Here is a 22,943-nt window from a genome sequence, read left to right on the forward strand (position 1 = left end):
CTGACTCCGAGTCCTCGTTGTCAAGTATCTTGAAATTCCACCCATCAGTAACACCCTCCCTCTTAACAGAGGGGTAGTGTGTTGACATAGCACTGTGCCATGCCAGGGGATGGTCTGTGTGGAAGATGAGGTTGCTGATGTTCCCATTTTTATAATAGTCAGCAAAAAGTGTCTCTTGATTTTTCATTCATTTTGTACTCATTTCTTGTCTTATTATTCTTTACATACACAGGGCACTGTATTTTAATGATCTATTAACAGCGGATGGCAGCTTCTAAAGCCTCTCCATTAGGTTGGAGTAGACTGTGAGACTCTCCTGTCATTGTTGGGCTAAAGGGCTTTGAGACCTCCCACTTGACACATCAGTGCTAATTGAAATTGTATCAAGCTTGGCAGCCTTAATTTGGCATTCAGTCCTTATAAAGTAATGTAATGTATTTTTCTTCTTGGTTTTTGGAAATAAAAATATAGCTTCAGACTAAACATACTCACTCAGTTCCAGGTTGGATGGTGTTTTCAGGTTTCTGTTGTTTACCAGAGCATTTGCTGTATAGAATAATAATCCTTGGTAGTTGTGAACCTTCCAGGTGATTCAGTAATCCCATCCAAAATCAGGTTGTAGAGGTTTGGAGTTTTGATTTTGAGTGAAGGTTATGTTGTAGAGTGTAGCATTCTGTATATGTCCCTGACAAAAAAGTCCAAGTTTATCTAACTCTAAATCTCTATATTCTTTAAGAACATGCTGAAACATGCAGGAGCTCATCTGCTCATGACCTGTCTGTCTCTCTCTCTCTATTTCTCTCTCTTCTCTCTCTCTTTGACTTCTCTCTCTCTTCCAAGCAATGAGAGGTCGGTTTCAATCAGCAGTCAGCAGTTCTCTGTCCCCTAGTTCCAGAGATTGTCTCCTTTCAAAGGCATCATCCAGGCCAATCTCCCAGGCTAGTTGGTGTGGATGGAGTGTTTATTTTAGGCTTGACCAGGCCCATCTGACCAGACCCTGCTATCATCCCTGTTCAACACAGTATGAAGGCTGTCCTCATTCAGCCCCAAGGGGATGGGGTGGGGCATGGTGATGTTCACCTCTCTTGGGAATGATCTGACTCAGAGAGAACATGCGGCCAGGGGACACTAATACTGGTTGTGTCCCACATGGCACCATATTCCCTTTATAGTGCACTACTTTTGACCAGGGTCCATCGGCTGCATTTGAGACACAGACTCGCTATCTGTCTGTCTGTGAATGCCAGGTTAAGAAGTCTGAGGGCTGTACTGAGGCTATCCGGGGTGAAGTAGCAGCACTAAAATATTCCATAGCTCACCTCACCTGAATTTAAAGTTTTTGTGGAAAGAAAGAGATACAGACATATGCATGCAAGCACACACACACAAAGGACCCTGTTGTTGTAGCAGACCTTAATTAGATTTATATCAGAAATGTATTCTGCTTGGCAGACACTGTTGCATGGTGCATTGTGAAGCGGAACACTCTAGAAGCATTACTGCATCCAGCCAACAGCAATTCCCTCTCTCTCTGTTAGGACCATTACTGTATCACAGCTTACAGTCTAACATTTCAAACACAGAACACTCTGTTAAAGGAAAGTGTTGTATCCCAGATCACAGTGTATTCTGTCAGGATGGTATTGTGTCATAGATTACCACTTGATCTCCCAACACCATGAGCAAAAACATAGATTTTTGCCAAGAACCATTTTCAAAAACACACTTTAAACAATGCAGTCATTTAGGCTATTGAGGAAGGTAACAAAATGTTCTTCTGAAGGAAAGAAAGAGAAAGAAAGAAAAAGAAACACAGAGAGGGAGACCTATGCAAAAACCTAAGAAATAAATTGAGAAACCAGCAGCAAACCATCCTGCATCCCACTGCTGTCTAGCTTCAGAAGCTAAGCAGCGTTGGTCCTGGTCAGTCTCTGGATGGGAGACCAGATGCTGCTAGAAGTGGTGTTGGAGGGCCAGTAGGAGGCACCATTTGTCTGGTATAAAAATATACATATACAGTGCCTTGCGAAAGTATTCGGCCCCCTTGAACTTTGTGACCTTGTGCCACATTTCAGGCTTCAAACATAAAGATATAAAACTGTATTTTTTTGTGAAGAATCAACAGCAAGTGGGACACAATCATAAAGTGGAACGACATTTATTGGATATTTCAAACTTTTTTAACAAATCAAAAACTTAAAAATTGGGCGTGCAAAATTATTCAGCCCCCTTAAGTTAATACTTTGTAGCGCCACCTTTTGCTGTGATTACAGCTGTAAGTCGCTTGGGGTATGTCTCTATCAGTTTTGCACATCGAGAGACTGAATTTTTTTCCAATTCCTCCTTGCAAAACAGCTCGAGCTCAGTGAGGTTGGATGGAGAGCATTTGTGAACAGCAGTTTTCAGTTCTTTCCACAGATTCTCGATTGGATTCAGGTCTGGACTTTGACTTGGCCATTCTAACACCTGGATATGTTTATTTTTGAACCATTCCATTGTAGATTTTGCTTTATGTTTTGGATCATTGTCTTGTTGGAAGACAAATCTCCGTCCCAGTCTCAGGTCTTTTGCAGACTCCATCAGGTTTTCTTCCAGAATGGTCCTGTATTTGGCTCCATCCATCTTCCCATCAATTTCAACCATCTACCCTGTCCCTGCTGAAGAAAAGCAGGCCCAAACCATGATGCTGCCACCACCATGTTTGACAGTGGGGATGGTGTTCAGGGTGATGAGCTGTGTTGCTTTTACGCCAAACATAACGTTTTGCATTGTTGCCAAAAAGTTCAATTTTGGTTTCATCTGGCCAGAGCACCTTCTTCCACATGTTTGGTGTGTCTCCCAGGTGGCTTGTGGCAAACTTTAAACAACACTTTTTATGGATATCTTTAAGAAATGGCTTTCTTCTTGCCACTCTTCCATAAAGGCCAGATTTGTGCAATATACGACTGATTGTTGTCCTATGGACAGAGTCTCCCACCTCAGCTGTAGATCTCTGCAGTTCATCCAGAGTGATCATGGGCCTCTTGGCTGCATCTCTGATCAGTCTTCTCCTTGTATGAGCTGAAAGTTTAGAGGGACGGCCAGGTCTTGGTAGATTTGCAGTGGTCTGATACTCCTTCCATTTCAATATTATCGCTTGCACAGTGCTCCTTGGGATGTTTAAAGCTTGGGAAATCTTTTTGTATCCAAATCCGGCTTTAAACTTCTTCACAACAGTATCTCGGACCTGCCTGGTGTGTTCCTTGTTCTTCATGATGCTCTCTGCGCTTTTAACGGACCTCTGAGACTATCACAGTGCAGGTGCATTTATACGGAGACTTGATTACACACAGGTGGATTGTATTTATCATCATTAGTCATTTAGGTCAACATTGGATCATTCAGAGATCCTCACTGAACTTCTGGAGAGAGTTTGCTGCACTGAAAGTAAAGGGGCTGAATAATTTTGCACGTCCAATTTTTCAGTTTTTGATTTGTTAAAAAAGTTTGAAATATCCAATAAATGTCGTTCCACTTCATGATTGTGTCCCACTTGTTGTTGATTCTTCACAAAAAAATACAGTTTTATATCTTTATGTTTGAAGCCTGAAATGTGGCAAAAGGTCGCAAAGTTCAAGGGGGCCGAATACTTCGCAAGGCACTGTATATCCCAAAAATAATAAAAAATCCATCCAAAAACATGAACCTATGCCTTCACTATGGTGAACCACTAAAACAATACAGAAATACACTATGAAAATAGAAGGAACAGCATAACAGAAATCAGCTCAATGTAATTGAAGAATCGATAGAATCTAACCACTTCTGGGAAAACACTAAACATACAACAACACAAAAAGATATCTATCCAAAACGGAGATGTATGGGAAAACCACTTCTCCAATCTTTATGGCACTATAACAAAGAACAAACAGCAAAAACATGATCAAATACAAATCTTAGAATCAACTATTAAAGACTACCAGAACCTACTGGATTCTCCAATTACATTGAATGAATTACAGGACAAATACAAACCGTTCGACACAAAAAAGGCCTGTTGGGTTGATGGTACCCTCAAAGAAATGATCAAATATACAGACCACAAATTAGCTCCGAAAGTTTCCCCAATATTTGGAACCAAGGATTAATCACTCCAATCCACAAAATTGGAGACAAATTTGACCCCAATAACTGCCGTGGGATATGCGTCAACAGCAACCTTGGGAAAATGCTCTACAATATCGTTAACAGCAGACTTGTACATTACCACCACAATGAAGACAATGTACTAAGCAAATGTCAAATTTGCTTTTTACCATATGACAGACCATGTATTCACCCTGCACACCCTATTTGACAAACAAACAAAGCAAAACAAAGGCAAAGTGTTCTTATGAAAGTGGTGTTGGGGTAAAAATAGCAACATTATAAAATCCATGTACACAAACAACAAGTGTGCGGTTAAAATTGGCAAAAAACACACACATTTCTTACCACAAGGCCATGGGTTGAGACAGGGATGCAGCTTAAGCTCCACCCTCTTCAACATATATATCAACGAATTGGTGAGTGCACTAAAACAGTCTGCAGCCCCCGGCCTCACCCTACTAGAACCTGAAGTCAAATGTCTACTGTTTGCTAAGAATCTGGAGCTTCTGTCCCCAACCAAGGAGGGCCTACAGCAGCACCTAGATCTGCTGCACAGATTCTGTCAGACCTGGGCCCTGACAGTAATCTCAGTAAGACCAAAATAATGGTTTTCCAAAAAAGGTCCTGTTGCCAGATCCACAAATACAAATTCCATCTAGACACCGTTGCCCTAGAACATACAAAAAACTATACATACCTCGGCCTAAACATCAGCGCCACAGGTAACTTTCACAATGCTGTGAACGATCTGAGAGACAAGGTGAGAAGGACCTCTATTTTTATTTATTTATTTATTTATTTTACCTTTATTTAACCAGGTAGGCAAGTTGAGAACAAGTTCTCATTTACAATTGCGACCTGGCCAAGATAAAGCAAAGCAGTTCGACAGATAAAACGACACAGAGTTACACATGGAGTAAAAACAAACATACAGTCAATAATGCAGTATAAACAAGTCTATATACAATGTGAGCAAATGAGGTGAGAAGGGAGGTAAAGGCAAAAAAAGGCCATGATGGCAAAGTAAATACAATATAGCAAGTAAAATACTGGAATGGTAGTTTTGCAATGGAAGAATGTGCAAAGTAGAAATAAAAAAAATAATGGGGTGCAAAGGAGCAAAATAAATAAATAAATAAAAATTAAATACAGTTGGGAAAGAGGTAGTTGTTTGGGCTAAATTATAGGTGGGCTATGTACAGGTGCAGTAATCTGTGAGCTGCTCTGACAGTTGGTGCTTAAAGCTAGTGAGGGAGATAAGTGTTTCCAGTTTCAGAGATTTTTGTAGTTCGTTCCAGTCATTGGCAGCAGAGAACTGGAAGGAGAGGCGGCCAAAGAAAGAATTGGTCTTGGGGGTGACTAGAGAGATATACCTGCTGGAGCGTGTGCTACAGGTGGGAGATGCTATGGTGACCAGCGAGCTGAGATAAGGGGGGACTTTACCTAGCAGGGTCTTGTAGATGACATGGAGCCAGTGGGTTTGGCGACGAGTATGAAGCGAGGGCCAGCCAACGAGAGCGTACAGGTCGCAATGGTGGGTAGTATATGGGGCTTTGGTGATAAAACGGATTGCACTGTGATAGACTGCATCCAATTTGTTGAGTAGGGTATTGGAGGCTATTTTGTAAATGACATCGCCAAAGTCGAGGATTGGTAGGATGGTCAGTTTTACAAGGGTATGTTTGGCAGCATGAGTGAAGGATGCTTTGTTGCGAAATAGGAAGCCAATTCTAGATTTAACTTTGGATTGGAGATGTTTGATATGGGTCTGGAAGGAGAGTTTACAGTCTAACCAGACACCTAAGTATTTGTAGTTGTCCACGTATTCTAAGTCAGAGCCGTCCAGAGTAGTGATGTTGGACAGGCGGGTAGGTGCAGGTAGCGATCGGTTGAAGAGCATGCATTTAGTTTTACTTGTATTTAAGAGCAATTGGAGGCCACGGAAGGAGAGTTGTATGGCATTGAAGCTTGCCTGGAGGGTTGTTAACACAGTGTCCAAAGAAGGGCCGGAAGTATACAGAATGGTGTCGTCTGCGTAGAGGTGGATCAGGGACTCACCAGCAGCAAGAGCGACCTCATTGATGTATACAGAGAAGAGAGTCGGTCCAAGAATTGAACCCTGTGGCACCCCCATAGAGACTGCCAGAGGTCCGGACAGCAGACCCTCCGACTTGACACACTGAACTCTATCAGAGAAGTAGTTGGTGAACCAGGCGAGGCAATCATTTGAGAAACCAAGGCTGTCGAGTCTGCCGATGAGGATATGGTGATTGACAGAGTCGAAAGCCTTGGCCAGATCAATGAATACGGCTGCACAGTAATGTTTCTTATCGATGGCGGTTAAGATATCGTTTAGGACCTTGAGCGTGGCTGAGGTGCACCCATGACCAGCTCTGAAACCAGATTGCATAGCAGAGAAGGTATGGTGAGATTCGAAATGGTCGGTAATCTGTTTGTTGACTTGGCTTTCGAAGACCTTAGAAAGGCACGGTAGGATAGATATAGGTCTGTAGCAGTTTGGGTCAAGAGTGTCCCCCCCTTTGAAGAGGGGGATGACCGCAGCTGCTTTCCAATCTTTGGGAATCTCAGACGACACGAAAGAGAGGTTGAACAGGCTAGTAATAGGGGTGGCAACAATTTCGGCAGATAATTTTAGAAAGAAAGGGTCCAGATTGTCTAGCCCGGCTGATTTGTAGGGGTCCAGATTTTGCAGCTCTTTCAGAACATCAGCTGAATGGATTTGGGAGAAGGAGAAATGGGGAAGGCTTGGGCGAGTTGCTGTTGGGGGTGCAGTGCTGTTGTCCGGGGTAGGAGTAGCCAGGTGGAAAGCATGGCCAGCCGTAGAAAAATGCTTATTGAAATTCTCAATTATGGTGGATTTATCAGTGGTGACAGTGTTTCCTATCTTCAGTGCAGTGGGCAGCTGGGAGGAGGTGTTCTTATTCTCCATGGACTTTACAGTGTCCCAGAACTTTTTTGAGTTAGTGTTGCAGGAAGCAAATTTCTGCTTGAAAAAGCTAGCCTTGGCTTTTCTAACTGCCTGTGTATAATGATTTCTAGCTTCCCTGAACAGCTGCATATCACGGGGGCTGTTCGATGCTAATGCAGAACGCCATAGGATGTTTTTGTGTTGGTTAAGGGCAGTCAGGTCTGGGGAGAACCAAGGGCTATATCTGTTCCTGGTTCTAAATTTCTTGAATGGGGCATGTTTATTTAAGATGGTTAGGAAGGCATTTTAAAAAAATATCCAGGCATCCTCTACTGACGGGATGAGATCAATATCCTTCCAGGATACCCCGGCCAGGTCGATTAGAAAGGCCTGCTCGCAGAAGTGTTTCAGGGAGCGTTTTACAGTGATGAGTGGAGGTCGTTTGACCGCTGACCCATTACGGATGCAGGCAATGAGGCAGTGATCGCTGAGATCTTGGTTGAAGACAGCAGAGATGTATTTAGAGGGGAAGTTGGTTAGGATGATATCTATGAGGGTGCCCGTGTTTAAGGTTTTGGGGAGGTACCTGGTAGGTTCATTGATTATTTGTGTGAGATTGAGGGCATCAAGTTTAGATTGTAGGATGGCTGGGGTGTTAAGCATGTTCCAGTTTAGGTCGCCTAGCAGCACGAACTCTGAAGATAGATGGGGGGCAATCAGTTCACATATGGTGTCCAGAGCACAGCTGGGGGCAGAGGGTGGTCTATAGCAGGCGGCAACGGTGAGAGACTTGTTTTTAGAGAGGTGGATTTTTAAAAGTAGAAGTTCAAATTGTTTGGGTACAGACCTGGATAGTAGGACAGAACTCTGCAGGCTATCTTTGCAGTAGATTGCAACACCGCCCCCTTTGGCAGTTCTATCTTGTCTGAAAATGTTGTAGTTTGGAATTAAAACTTCAGAATTTTTGGTGGTCTTCCTAAGCCAGGATTCAGACACAGCTAGAACATCCGGGTTGGCAGAGTGTGCTAAAGCAGTGAATAGAACAAACTTAGGGAGGAGGCTTCTAATGTTAACATGCATGAAACCAAAGCTATTACGGTTACAGAAGTCGTCAAAAGAGAGCGCCTGGGGAATAGGAGTGGAGCTAGGCACTGCAGGGCCTGGATTCACCTCTACATCGCCAGAGGAACATAGGAGGAGTAGAATAAGGGTACGGCTAAAAGCTATGAGAATTGGTCGTCTAGAACGTCTGGAACATAGAGTAAAAGGAGGTTTCTGGGGGCGATAAAATAGCATCAAGGTATAATGTACAGACAAATGTATGGTAGGATGTGAATACAGTGGAGGTAAACCTAGGTATTGAGTGATGAAGAGAGAGATATTGTCTCTAGAAACATCGTTGAAACCAGGAGATGTCATTGCATGTGTGGGTGGTGGAACTAATAGGTTGGATAAGGTATAGTGAGCAGGACTAGAGGCTCTACAGTGAAATAAGCCAATAAACACTAACCAGAACAGAAATGGACAAGACATATTGACATTAAGGATAGGCATGCTTAGTCGAGTGATCAAAAGGGTCCGGTGAGTGGAGAGGTTGGTTGGTGATTTAGACAGCTAGCCAGGGCATCGGTAGCAAGCTAGCATAGGATGGAGGTCTGTTAGCCACCCCTTACGTTCCGTCAGTAGATTAGTGGGGTTCCGTGTGGTAGAGGGGATTAATCCAAATCACACAACAACAACAAAAATAAAAACAATAGATATAGTTATAGAGGACCAAGAAGAAAAGATAATAATAATTTTAAAAAAAATTAAAAAAAAAAAAATATTAAAAAAATAAATACAAATTCATAATAATACAAAAATTTGTCCGATTGTCTATTCAGATAGCAGCCGGTAAGACAGCTAACGGTTAGCAGGCCGCAGATGGGCGTTCAGGTAACGTCGCGACGGAGGAGCCGGCCGAATAACTCCTTCGGGTAGATAACGTCGGCAGTCCAGTTGTGAAGGCCCGGTGGGGCTCCGCGAAGGCAGTAAAACGGGTCCGGATAGGTGACTGCAGCCCAGGTGTGATTGATGGAACTCAGGAGTGATTGACGGAGCTTGCTAGCTCCGGAATAATTGATGTTTGCTCCGGAATCGACGAAGGCCGATGGTCACACGGATAGCAGCTAGCTAGCTGTGAGATCCGGGTATGAATGTCCAGGGACATGGAGAGAAAAATTGGTCCGGTATGTTCCGTTCCGAGCCGCGCTGCGCCGTACAGAACTGGCGATAGATTTTCGAGCTAAAGGATAGCTGATGACCACAAACCGTGGTTAGCTGAATATTAACGATTTGCCAGTAAAGGAGCTAACTAGCTTCTGAACTAGCTTCTGGATTAGCTTCTGGCTAGTTTCAGGCTAGCTTCTTGGAGTTTCTGGCTAGCTTCTTGGAGGATTACAGATCTGAGGTAAATAATACTTTTTTTATAAATATACATTGGTGAGGCGGGTTGCAGGAGAGTGTTTTGAAGATGAGTTGATGGAAAATAAAAATAAAATGTATGTGAAAAAGTTGTAAATATATATATATACAGGACACGACAAGACGAGGACAAAAGACGTCTGAACTGCTATGCCACCTTGGAGATAATATGCCATCAAAAGGTACATAAAATTTGACATACCAATTAGGATCTGGCTAAAAATACTTGAATCAGTCATGGAACCCATTTCCCTTTATAGTTGTGAGGTCTGGGGTCCGCTCAGCAACCAAGAATTCACAAAATGGAACAAGCACCAAATAATGCATGCAGAGCAGAATGAGGCCGTTACCCGTTAATTATCAAAATCCAGAAAAGGGACGTTAAATTCTACAACCACCTAAAAATAAATTATTCCCAAATCCTCAATAGCAAAGCCATCACCTACAGAGAAATTAACATGGAGAAGATCCCCCTAAGCAAGCTGGTCCTGGAACTCCCTTCACAAACACAAACAGACCCACAGAGCTCCAGGACAGCAACACAATTAGACCCAACCAAATAATGAGAAAAATAAAATATAATTACTTGAAACATAGGAAATAATTAACAAAGCTTTGACTATGTACAGACCCAGTGAGCATAGCCTTGCTATTGAGCAGGGCCGACATAGGCAGACCTGGCTCTCAAGAAGACAGGCTATGTGCACACTACCCACAAAATGAGGTGGAAACTGAGCTGCACTTCCTAACCTCCTGCCAAATGTATGACCATATTAGAGAGACATATTTCCCTCAGATTACACAGATCCACAAAGAATTTGAAAACAAACCCAATTTTGATAAACTCCCATATCTATTGGGCGAAATACCAGTGTGCCATCACAGCAGCAAGATTTGTGACCAGATCCCACTAGAATACAACCCATATTTATGTTATTTATTTTCCCTTTTGCGCTTTTACTATTTTCACATAATATGACATTTTAAATTTACTGTAAATTGTTATTGTTTATTTCACTTTAGTTTATTATCTACTTCACTTGCTTTGGCAATGTTAACGTATGTTTCCCATGCCAATAAAGCCCTTAAATTGAATTGAATTGAGAGATAGAGAGAGAGAGAAAAATACAGAGAGAGAGAGAGAGAGAGAGAGAGAGAGAGAGAGACAGAGAGAGAGAGAGAGAGAGAGAGAGAGAGAAAGACCCTGTCCTGATGTTAAACCTCAAACGGGATCCTCAATGGAAGAGAACATGATAGGTTGCTGAGCACCATGACATCCTGTTCTATGTCTGCTCTCTTACACCACACACTGATTAACAAGCTGCTATAGCGACAAACCAGACCTCAGTCTCCCATCTCAGCCATGCTGTCAGATGAATGTATTCAATCTCTGGGCTGTTGCCACTTAGCCCTGCCCTGCTACTGATAAGACCCCAATACCACTGAGTGTAGAAAGCAACCAGCGGTGTGAGAGAATGGGGGAAATAACCACCTCAGGCTCTCCTGGGTATGTGTGCTTTTACAATGTGAGTGTGTGGTTATGCATGTGTCTGAAAAAAATGGCCATCGCTACAACACATACCACTTGTTAACTGTAAAAATGTCCTGTCTTATCTCTCCGTGCACTCACCATTTGTTTCTGACAATGCATGCATATTGATCTAATCTGGCTGTATAATTGGAGCAGGGGGTAAATATCAAACCTCATTAACACCATTTTGAAAAATACCCATTCCCCCCTTCATTCATCATGCAATGCCACCTGGAACTATGAGCCTGTTGGAAGGCAGCGAACCTGGCTTTATTTCAGTTGAGATGTCCTCTCTATGTGCTGTCAATGAGTGGTGTCTACACTGCCTGTCTGTCAGTCCCTGGCCTTCCTCTCAGCCTGCACTAATGTTAAGTGGAATGAAGAGGAGAATGAACATCTCTCTACCTCCACCTCTCTCTCTTCTCACAGTGATAGAAATTGTACCATCACACGTCCATCATACACATCTTTTTACACCTCAACCCATCCTTCTCGGCGGCAGCCCCCCCTTCCTCTGACAGACCGCAGAGAAGAGAGATAAAAGTGCAGAGATCCCCGACCGTCAGACATAATGGCTTATGAATATAAATGTGGTTTGATTTGGTTGGTCTGACAGAGATACAGCCATGCAGGGAGAGAACACAGAATACAGCAGAGCAACTGTTCATCTTAATGGAAAGTGCTTTGTGCCACGTTTTTGTGGCCCCGTAGATTGAGCTGACAACAAACACACAGTGGCATGTCACTTTAGTCCCTGGGGAGACAACACTATTCTCTTAAGGAGCCTTGTCATCACAGCCAAGATTCTAACTCTCAAAGGTACATGTCTTTCTACAGACAGTAGTGTTCTCTCTCCCATTCTGCCTGCTGGCATCATCTGACCTGACTTCACAAAAACAAGTGAAAATCCCCCAAAGAAAAATCCTTTGCTGTGCAACTTTTCTCATTATTTTTCCACTTAGGTTTGATACTTTTGAAAGGTTAATTTATTTGACCTGTGCATGCTCTTATTCGTATGTGGGTAATTAGCATGCTAGCAGTATTTTGAGAAAATATCCTCCTACACACACACACACACACACACACACACACACACACACACACACACACACACACACACACACACACACACACACACACACACACACACACACACACACACACACACACACCCTCGCTCTCTCCATTCCTCCTACATCTTACATACATGGGCCAAGGAAGGTAATGAGCTTACCTGCATCATTATTACATTTGAAGAGATCCAGCTCAAGCTGTTCCCATAGATACACTTCAGCTGAACATGTGGCACAGAAAACCAGCTCTGCCTTTATTAGTTGATATAACTATAACAGTAAAATGGACTCTAATCATTGCATTAACCTAGACAGTGAAATAACATCAATACTTTTCAACCAAACTTGAACATAACAACCTGGCTGACAGCTATAACAGACTTGTGTTGCTATGCAGGTTGCTTTGCACATATACAATGAAGGCAATGTAAATAGCTTTGTTTGCACCTTGAACCCACAGAGAAAATTATGTACACACTACTGCCAACTCTTAACTTCACGGGAAAAGATGGGCACACAAAAAACAAGTTCCACAGTCAATTATAACCTTATAACCAATTAAGTCCTCTAGTGACAACAGCTTGTCGCCAACTACAGTTTGCCACCATGTATAGTAAAAGTGCTCAGTGGGTGCTTCACTTCAGAGTGATGTCATTATTGAATGGACAACAACCTTTTTTTGTATACAGTTTCAGTTAAAGATTCAGCCTTAACACCTTATAGGCACGCAGTATGTAAAGTAAGTATGAAAAAAAGTTCCAATGTTTTTTTTCTAGTTCACTTTCAGAGAAACGGTTTTATTTTGTATTTCAGATAGAAAGGATCAGCTAGGATTCAAAGGCATGCAATAACAACCACTACTACATTAACTGAACACGAAGCTACCTGAGCTTGCACCACCTGACCCAATGCTTGACATGACAAAAGGCTACAGTTGCGGTATGATATACACTGCTCAAAAAAATAAAGGGAACACTTAAACAACACAATGTAACTCCAAGTCAATCACACTTCTGTGAAATCAAACTGTCCACTTAGGAAGCAACACTGATTGACAATACATTTCACATGCCGTTGTGCAAATGGAATAGACAACAAGTGGAAATTATAGGCAATTAGCAAGACACCCCCAATAAAGGAGAGGTTCTGCAAGTGGGGACCACAGACCACTTCTCAGTTCCTATGCTTTGGTGCTTTCACTGTAGTGGTAGCATGAGACGGAGTCTACAACCCACACAAGTGGCTCAGGTAGTGCAGCTCATCCAGGATGGCACATCAATGCGAGCTGTGGCAAGAAGGTTTGCTGTGTCTGTCAGCGTAGTGTCCAGAGCATGGAGGCGCTACCAGGAGACAGGCCAGTACATCAGGAGACGTGGAGGAGGCCGTAGGAGGGCAACAACCCAGCAGCAGGACCGCTACCTCTGCCTTTGTGCAAGGAGGAGCAGGAGGAGCACTGCCAGAATCCTGCAAAATGAACTCCAGCAGGCCACAAATGTGCATGTGTCTGCTTAAACGGTCAGAAACAGACTCCATGAGGGTGGTATGAGGGCCCGACGTCCACAGGTGGGGGTTGTGCTTACAGTCTAACACCGTGCAGGACGTTTGGCATTTGCCAGAGAACACGAAGATTGGCAAATTCGCCACTGGCGCCCTGTGCTCTTCACAAATGAAAGCAGGTTCACATTGAGCACGTGACAGACGTGACAGAGTCTGGAGACGCCGTGGAGAACGTTCTGCTGCCTGCAACATGCTCCAGCATGACCGGTTTGGCGGTGGGTCAGTCATGGTGTGGGGTGGCATTAATTTGGGGGGCCGCACAGCCCTCCATGTGCTCGCCAGAGGTAGACTGACTGCCCTTAGGTACCGAGATGAGATCCTCAGACCCCTTGTGAGACCATATGCTGGTGCGGTTGGCCCTGGGTTCCTGCTAATGCAAGACAATGCTAGACCTCATGTGGCTGGAGTGTGTCAGCAGTTCCTGCAAGAGGATAGCATTGATGCTATGGACTGGCCCGTCCGTTCCCCAGACCTGAATCCAATTGAGCACATCTGGACATCATGTCTCGCTCCATCCACCAACAGACTGTCCAGGAGTTGGCGGATGCTTTAGTCCAGGTCTGAGGAGATCCCTCAGGAGACCATCCGCCACCTCATCAGGAGCATGCCCAGGCGTTGTAGGGAGGTTATACAGGCACGCGGAGGCCACACACACCACTGAGCCTCATTTTGACTTGTTTTAAGGACTTTACATCAAAGTTAGATCAGTCTGTAGTGTGGTTTTCGACTACCTCCATGGGTTGATAAATTGATATTCCATTGATCATTTTTGTGATTTTGTTGTCAGCACATTCAACTATGTAAAGAAAAAAGTATTTAATAAGAATACTTCATTCATTCAGATCTAGGATGTGTTATTTTAGTGTTCCCTTTATTTTTTTGAGTAGTGTATTTAAAACTGTTTAAATCACTATTTTTACCCAGTAAGCACCTGCAACTTACCACAGGTCAGGTGAGATAAATTACATTTAAATGAGAATCACTTGCCTTCAACCAATTTATTTTGAATTTTTAATAATTTCGTCCCAGACATTTCTTTAAATTTCTAAGGGAAAATCTAAATTTCAGTTTAGATATTTTTTTCCCCTTAGTGTGAACAACAAAAGGTTTTTAAATTTAAACTTATTTTACAAGAAAAAGTTAATTGTGCTTGGGTGCCGCAACTGTGTAACACACAGAAATGTCTGAAATGTGTGTGTGTGTGTGTGTGTAGGAGGATATTTTCCCCCCGACTTTGCCAATAGCTACTTTATTGAGGAAAAGTGGACTTACTATGCCTGCAATATGTGGTTATCTGAAGATTAATGCACTAACTGAAAGTCACTCTGGATAAGAGAATCTGCTAAATGACTCAAATGTAAATGTAAACAAATATCAATTTGGCTACTACAACCCATACTTGGTGAAATTAATGCTTTACCTTTCAAAGTACTTGATCACTTACATTAATTAACAGTCACTTGAAGCTTGTGAGGCCACGTGAAGAAGACAATGGACAGAAATGTCATACATTCAATGAAAAGTAGATACAATAATGTGTAACTTCATACAGCAATGTGTTGTTGGTGGTAGGATGGTACTTTAACAAGAAAGGCTATCAGCTATTTGAATGGGGACTCTTCAGTGCTCCCTGAAGAGTCGTCTTGTGTTCTCCAGACCTGAAGGACGGCACTACTCTGAACAAACCACTCAAGTGTTCATACACTCTACACAGACCCTCTCAGGACCACTGAGTGTCTGGCGAACATGAGAGGTTTCCTATTCATCTCAATATCTAAATGACATGAGGAAAGATATGGAAAGCAATTGGCCCTCTTCAGACACTGTAGGTTTAAGATCATGTTTATACACCACATGGTTGCTCATACCAAATGGCTTCTTCTATTTGAATACGATAGAGAAAGGAAAGGTTAAGCTAAACTACTGCCACTTTGATATACAATACCTTGATAGGTTACAAGGAAAACACACAAAATGTTATCTATTTGGATATATTTTGTCAGCACAAAGCATTCAAGCAGAAATAAAGATGGTCTGAACCCCAGGTTTCTTCCTGCCTCCTCTCCATCACTATCCTCCCACACGGACACAGCCCATTCCATCAAAGTAACAGACGGCACGCGTATGGCAGCCTTCACTGAGACAGCCAGTCCAACCCTGACAGATAGCCCAGCCTAGCACAGCCTGGCCCTGAGGACAGACCTCAGTGTTTCAGTTATCACCGTTAAAGGGGCCGTGCAGTCAAAAACTCAATCTCCTGTTTAAAAAAAACAACAATATTTCCACACTACGATGTCGAAATAACACTATCAAGTTGTAAACATGATGATAATGCCCGTTTAGTGTAAGATTTTTTTGCCTGGAATTTGTCTTTTCAGGTGGGATCGAGTTTTTGGCCCAGAGCATGAAATCAAATTCTGATTATTCTGACCAATTACTAGTCTTCCTTTTTGCATATGTATCCTCCTACTTCGAATGGATAAGCGGGGTAGATCACAGATGACCACAGGTGTCAAACTCATTCCACAGAGGGCCAAGTGGCTGTTGTTTTTTGCGCATCCCTCATGACGAATTAAGGTCACAAATTAGTTTTTTAACTAGGCAAGTAAGTTAAGAACAATTTCTTATTTACGATGACGGCCTACCCCAACCAAATCTGTACGACGCTGAGCCAATTATGCACTAGCACTGAGGTGCAGTGCCTTGGACCGCTGCGCCACTCAGGAGCCTGAAGTAGTAAGGAACTCACCACACATGGTTGTCTAAAACCTGCAGACACTAGGCCCTCCATGGAATGAGTTTGACGCTCCTGGTCTAGACGATCCTATCCACTAATCAGGGCTGTGTGTGCAAATATATTTAAATGTCTATCGACACGCCCACATGAGCAGACTGAGCATTTCAATGGCAAAAGGAGGCTCAGGGAAATAAATTATTACAAATACATTTGGAGTTATTTTTATGAGAAAAAAACACACACAGTGATTTATTAGACATGCAGTGATGATTTAAATAAAATAAACAATGTAAGACTGCATGGGGGCTTTGATATCATTATCATTTGGAGGGCACGCATATTCTCCCGTCACCATGGGGGAGCAAGGGCATGGATTGGCTGTCAGGCTCCCTGTGTCTCAGTGGCTGCTAAGAAACTATGAAATGGGCTAGTCAGAAATTAGATGCCAGTTATCACCCAGGGCCAGATGGGGGCCAGATGGGGTTTGCAGGTGAGGGGGTGGCAGGGGTACACTATCCACTTGAACCAGGAGGTAGTATCACCAGCCTATCCTCTCTGTGTCACCACAGGCTTTCATTAGGGAGACTTCAGGTCAAGCAGAAATTGTGTCATAGGGGCTGTTACGGTCCTCGGTCCTACTTTGAAATGTTTGCTAATGTGTGTTTTAGTGGTGTGGATCAGTGGTCAGAGCTGTACTGGAGCAGCAGTTAGACTACAGGCTGATATGTAGACTGACAGGAAGAGTCAGAGTCCGTCCATTGGTCAGTTAACAGCAGTGGTCAATAAACATATTTCAAAGACAGACAATGCACAGTAACACACACTGTGGGGTGTAGTTTAGTTGTCAATGCACGGAGTGGTATTGGTTAGTGCTATATCTTTATTTTGAACCCCAAATACGAACAAGGTCCAACAGAAGTATATGTCAATCATTATGCTAAGATATTAGCATAGTATTGCATTGCAGAATAAATCAATACAATAAGCCAATATAAGCCAGTGGTTTATTGCTGTTGGTTTTTATCAGGAGTGGCATTAATGTCCTACTATATATATTCTGTCTTTAAGGGGATTCCAAATAATCTTTTGTTGTTTCCACTCTCATAAAAATGGGATTAGAACTTGTTCAAAAAAAGTTAAGCATTGTGGATCCCAATTCACCAAAGAAGCTTCACAGAATGTAATACATTCGTAAGTATGAAAGAGCAATTTAGCCTTAGATTAAAAAAGTTGGGTGGATAGATTACACAGGGCCCTCAGAGAAACTTGCTAAGGAGAACAATAGTGCAGCTCGACAGACTCATGAGTGTATATAGTATCTGTATGCCTATACACCAACCAAGAACACTATGATAGATTTACTAATGACTCACTGTTATATACTGTAGTCTGTCCATCTTTACCAGACATGAAACAAGTCCGTTCTATGATAAACCCACCCTGACCTCCAGCTACACGGGACTGCATGGTGACCTGTGTGAGTCCATTTCACTCAGAATCTTTGATGAGTTAAAGTCAACCTGAACTTGTTAAGTGCATTTCCAAGTAGTTTCACACTGTGTGAGAGAGAAGATATGGAATACAAATCCAACAGAATTTCCTCTTTGAGAGGTGTTTAGATAGCACTAGAGAATGTGTAATACCTTACAAACCATGTTTGCCTTTGTGGAGCTTTATCATATCTCACTACTCTGTATGGGAATCATAGGTTCTAAAGTCTATTTCAAGAGTGCGGCGGCTAGGCAGGGTACTTTGTGAATCCCCTACTGGTTGACTTAAGCACATCTTCAAGTAGACTATTGTTAGGTGGAGTCATGCCAACACTATCAGCACCTGTGTGTACTGCAGGGTAGGAAGCCTAGCTCCTCTCTGATTGATGAATAATGAAAGGTAAAGCAGAACATGTCTTTCTCAGCTTGAATGCAGCACATACACGATGCAAGAGATGCACTTCTATGTTTGTAGACAGAGTTTTCAGTTGAAAAACTTTCAACATACAGAAGGATATGTTATTTTAAAAGGTTTTTCAAGAGAGTGCAGAATATTTGCTCTCCAAGTGGAATTCAATATCTATGAATGTGCCCACATTCACATTAACATGTCCGCTCATGGACACCCACACCCACAATAGTTGAAATCATAAGAGATGATTCATGGCCAGGTTAGTGGCTGCTGAGCGGGTGGGGACTTATATTAGGAGTTTAGCACCTTAAATGGCTGTGTTTTTAAAAGGAACATTTCTCCACACTGTTAAACGGATCACCAGAAGAAAGATGGAGGCATTAAGTGAGGACATGGACAGAGTGCACTCAGCACAGCCCCAGCATGCCTACTCAGCCAGAATATTTCATTGTGAAGATCTCACAACGCTCTGACATGGCAATGTATTATGGGAGCCCGTCTAGTGGAGGTTGGGGTTGATGTGTCTCAAAGCCTGACAACAGCTCTGGGCATTTCCATTAAAAACCACACAACTCAACATTACGACCTCTCCTCCAGGGCCTGATGTGTTTTTCTTCACCTCAAGAAGAAAAAAAACAGCAACAGTTGCAGTTTTTTGAAAGACTCATCATGAGTTGGCACAAACAGGCAAATAGGTTAAGTTTGTTAAGTGCATTTTTTCTGAATGACGGAGATAGTGTGGCTGGTGGATATTGGGTTACGTGTGCCATACAGGGTTTCTACTAGATCCTTGAGGCTGTGCTGACAAAGGAAACCAACACCATGATCATAGCAGCACAACACACAAACACACACATATTTCCTTATCTCCCTTGTGAGCCCCTACCACCTGACTACTGTGAAGTGTTGTTTATTACATGTGGTCACACACACACACACACACACACACACACACACACACACACACACACACACACACACACACACACACACACACACACACACACACACACACACACACACACACACACACACACACACACACACACACAGGACGACGACTGATGTGAGCTGAGCCTTTCCTCTGGCAGGCTCTGAGAATTATAACACTATCATTTTAAATTGGATAGCAGAGGACATGGTGGATAACTGGTGTGTGTGTGTGTGTGTGTGTGTGTGTGTGTCTGTGTGTGTGTGTGTAACCCACTCCATCACCTGGATGTGAATCAGGGGTGCAGGTACTTACCAGTGAGTGGGTAAACTCTGGGGCGTGGTCGTTCTTGTCTGTGATGGTGATGGTTGCTGTGGATGTTCCTGTTAGTCCCACGTCTCTTCCCTTCATGTCCTGGGCTACGATCTCCAGCTCATACTGCGTAGTGGGGAGTGTCTGGAGGGACACACACACACAGTGTCATAAAGTCTGTCATTATCACACATCCATTTCAGGGGTTACACACAACACAATCATCATTAGACACAAGATTTGTTGAGGGAGATCAAATTAATCCACTGAATACAAATGATAACAAATGATTAACTGACTGACAAAAAGCAATTTAGACTGAATGATTGTTACACCAGTGTGGATTCATTTCGGAGTAAACATATTCTAATAAAAACACACCCCCTTGGCGTCTTATTATGTTGACACTTTGTACATTTCTATCAAGCCTCTTAGAAAGCTCAGGAACAAAGCACCAGACTTTTGGAGGCATAGAGCCAGACAGGTACTGGAGTGTAATGATCACATAGTCACATAGCCCAAGTGACTCATACACACAAAACAAACAAAAGAGTGTTGCTACGGCATGGTCTCCTGTCTGGGGGTGGTAGTGCAGTACTCTGTAGTCTACTAAATATGACATCCATTTCTTGACATTTAAATAGAACTAAACAGATGTCAAATGTCTGTTATAACATAAGCTTATCACATTATAGAAACCAATAAACACCCACATCATCTATTGGCATCTATCAGGCATCCAGGTCTTTTGCAAACCAGATGAAAAAAAATCCCCAAACAAATGTATTTACAGTCTGTGTAGAACACCTCTCAGCACACATGATTATGAATAGACGTATGGCAGTACGACACACAGTATTTTACGTTCATCCATTTTTAAATACCTAGGGGGGTGAGTTGCTTCAATACTTCCCCTTCAATGGCTCAGAAGACATAAGATCAAGGTTTGTATGCTTGGCAGACATGCAAGCGGCGTTATTAACATTTTTCTCCAAGCTTTCATGATGTGCTACATTAAAAGAGAAAGGATCCTCTTTGGAGCTTGGCTCTCCCGGATAATTCTAAGGCAAGGGAAGGCAGTGTGGAGGGACCCTGGAGGACAGAAGCTGGCCAGGCAGTAGTGTATGTTGGAGAAGTGGAGTGTGATTGCAGTGCAGGTTAAATGCCAAACTCAATTTGGAATATGTAGCTCTGCGTACAGCATAGATTATTTTGTTGTGTTTATAGCCATGGTTAATATTCACCTGCAGACTACAGATTTTTTTTTCTTCCAAAAGGAATCTTCAGTCCCCTTTTGGTTCCAGGTATAATCCTTTTTGGTTCCAGGTAGAATCCTTGTGGGTTCCCTGTAGAACCCTCTGTAGAAAGGGTTCTACATGGACTGCAAATCGGTCTACCAGGAATAAAGTTGGATTTGATCTAGTGCTGTTCTTTAACTTTGATTCTTGGCTGAGATGGAGATTTAAATCCAACTTATAACCAAAGCTTGAAACCCTAGTCCTATGCATTGTATATTTGAAAAAAAAGCTGTTGATGAATTTGCAAATGCTATATAGGCCTAAATACTATCATTGATGGTATGACTTATAAAGTATGATTACATTTTATTTGCTCTGTTAGACCTACATTTTGGAAGGACTTCAATAGCAATATATTTAATTATCTAAGAGGTCTCTCAATAATGATTCTCACAATAGCACATTGATAGTAGTCAGAAATGCATTCTGGAACAATTGAACTTGTATGTGCCTTAATAACAAACGTGTATGCCATCTGTAAATATGAATACATTTGTTAAATTACAAGCCTAGTTAGCTTTGCCCCGTAAAAACACATAAACCTTCCCGCTAGCAATGATTGGCTGAGATAATGGGGCGGCAGGTAGCCGAGTGTTGGACTAGGTTGGACTAGGTTGCAAGATCAAATCCCTGAGCTGACAAGGTAAAAATCTGTTGTTCTGCCACTGAACAAGGCAGTTAACCCACTGCTCCAAGGCTGTCATAATAGATAAGAATTTGTTCTTCACTGACTTGCCTAGTTAAATAAAGGTTACATAAAAAATAAAGTAATAATGGATGGGCTGGACATGCCGAGAGAGGAGTTCAGATTGGTCTACCTTGTAGCACACCTCTCGCTATAACAAAGGGCTGCATAGTACATGTAAGTAATCCTTTCTAACACGGGTTTTCTGAAAGATATCATGAATAACTACAAAAGTGTTGCTCTTTATTTTCTGGAGGACAGAGTTTTTAAATCAGTGGTGGAAGCCCGGTGGAAGCAGAATATGATAGCTAAGGAGATGGAGAAAATTCTGCCGTTTGATTGCAAAGATGCGGAGGAGGTCACAAAGAGAACACAGAGGGGGTTGTATATTATTATCAGTGTAACCCCTGAAATGGATGTGTGATAATGACAGACTTTATGACACTGTGTGTGTCTGTGTGTGTGTGTCCCTCCAGACACTCCCCACTACGCAGTATGAGCTGGAGATGTTGTTGTATAAAACACCTTCAAACTAAGGAAAACCATGGCACCCGTGACAGAGAGGGAGAAGCATTTATCCACGTATACGAGTATATGGATAAGAGAGTCTAGCTAGCTATGTTTTCAGATATTAAACGTTTCTAATTTTGTCAGGAAGTTGTTTTCATTGCAAGTTAAAGTGTACTGTTAGCTAGCTAGCTAATATTAGCTATTAGCTATTTAATGTTACATGTATGATCTGTGTTGTAATATTATTCATATCTCAGATCAATTTGCATTGTTAGTTATAGCCTAATGTTAGCTAGCTAGCTAACAAGGCATCTAGTTGCTTAGCTACCTGCAGATTCATGCAGGGTAGTAATGTTATGAGTTGGGATTATGGTTAATTGTTTAGCTAGCTAGCTACATGTCTAAACAAAATACTCCGCTGTGCAAGGTACCATGTGACAAATACACTTTGATTTTATTTGATATAGCTAGTGTGTGTTTACCAGACAGAGATGGAAATGTGAAGAGCAATATGACCTGCACCAAAGTCAAATTAGGATATAATGTTAGGCCAACGAGACAGTGTCAAAGTTAAAACATTCTCTGGTAGAATGCCCTGCTTTTATTTAGTCTGCTATTTTCTGTAATTTAGCTTGCCATTAATTGATAAATAATGATCTTGTAGTGAATGTCTTTTTCCTGTAATACTGAATACAAATTAGCTCAAGTTAAGACGATGTCAGCTATATGATGTGGTCATTATTTGAACTGGCTAGCCACCTAACTTACTGTTAGCTAGCTAACAAGCTAGAAACAATGTTTAGAACATTGCTTTTAGTAGCCTGGTTTGCTAGATAGACATATACTAAATAAATGTTGAACCAGATGGGTTTCTTGCTGTTAAA

General features: G+C 42.3%; 1 protein-coding gene across 3 annotated transcripts in view; it reads right to left on the minus strand.

Annotated features, from left to right (window-relative positions):
* The window catches only part of LOC109889307 (cadherin-13), a 582,397-nt gene that overhangs the window by 99,887 nt on the left and 459,567 nt on the right, over nt 1–22,943 (minus strand). For all 3 annotated transcript variants that reach the window (XM_031822709.1, XM_031822708.1, XM_031822710.1), the window contains one exon: nt 19,570–19,710. In XM_031822709.1, coding sequence (XP_031678569.1) covers nt 19,570–19,710 — 141 coding nt within the window. The remainder of the gene's footprint in view (nt 1–19,569; nt 19,711–22,943) is intronic.

Source organism: Oncorhynchus kisutch, linkage group LG4, assembly GCF_002021735.2.
Source record: "Oncorhynchus kisutch isolate 150728-3 linkage group LG4, Okis_V2, whole genome shotgun sequence".
In the NCBI taxonomy this organism is placed as follows: domain Eukaryota; kingdom Metazoa; phylum Chordata; class Actinopteri; order Salmoniformes; family Salmonidae; genus Oncorhynchus; species Oncorhynchus kisutch.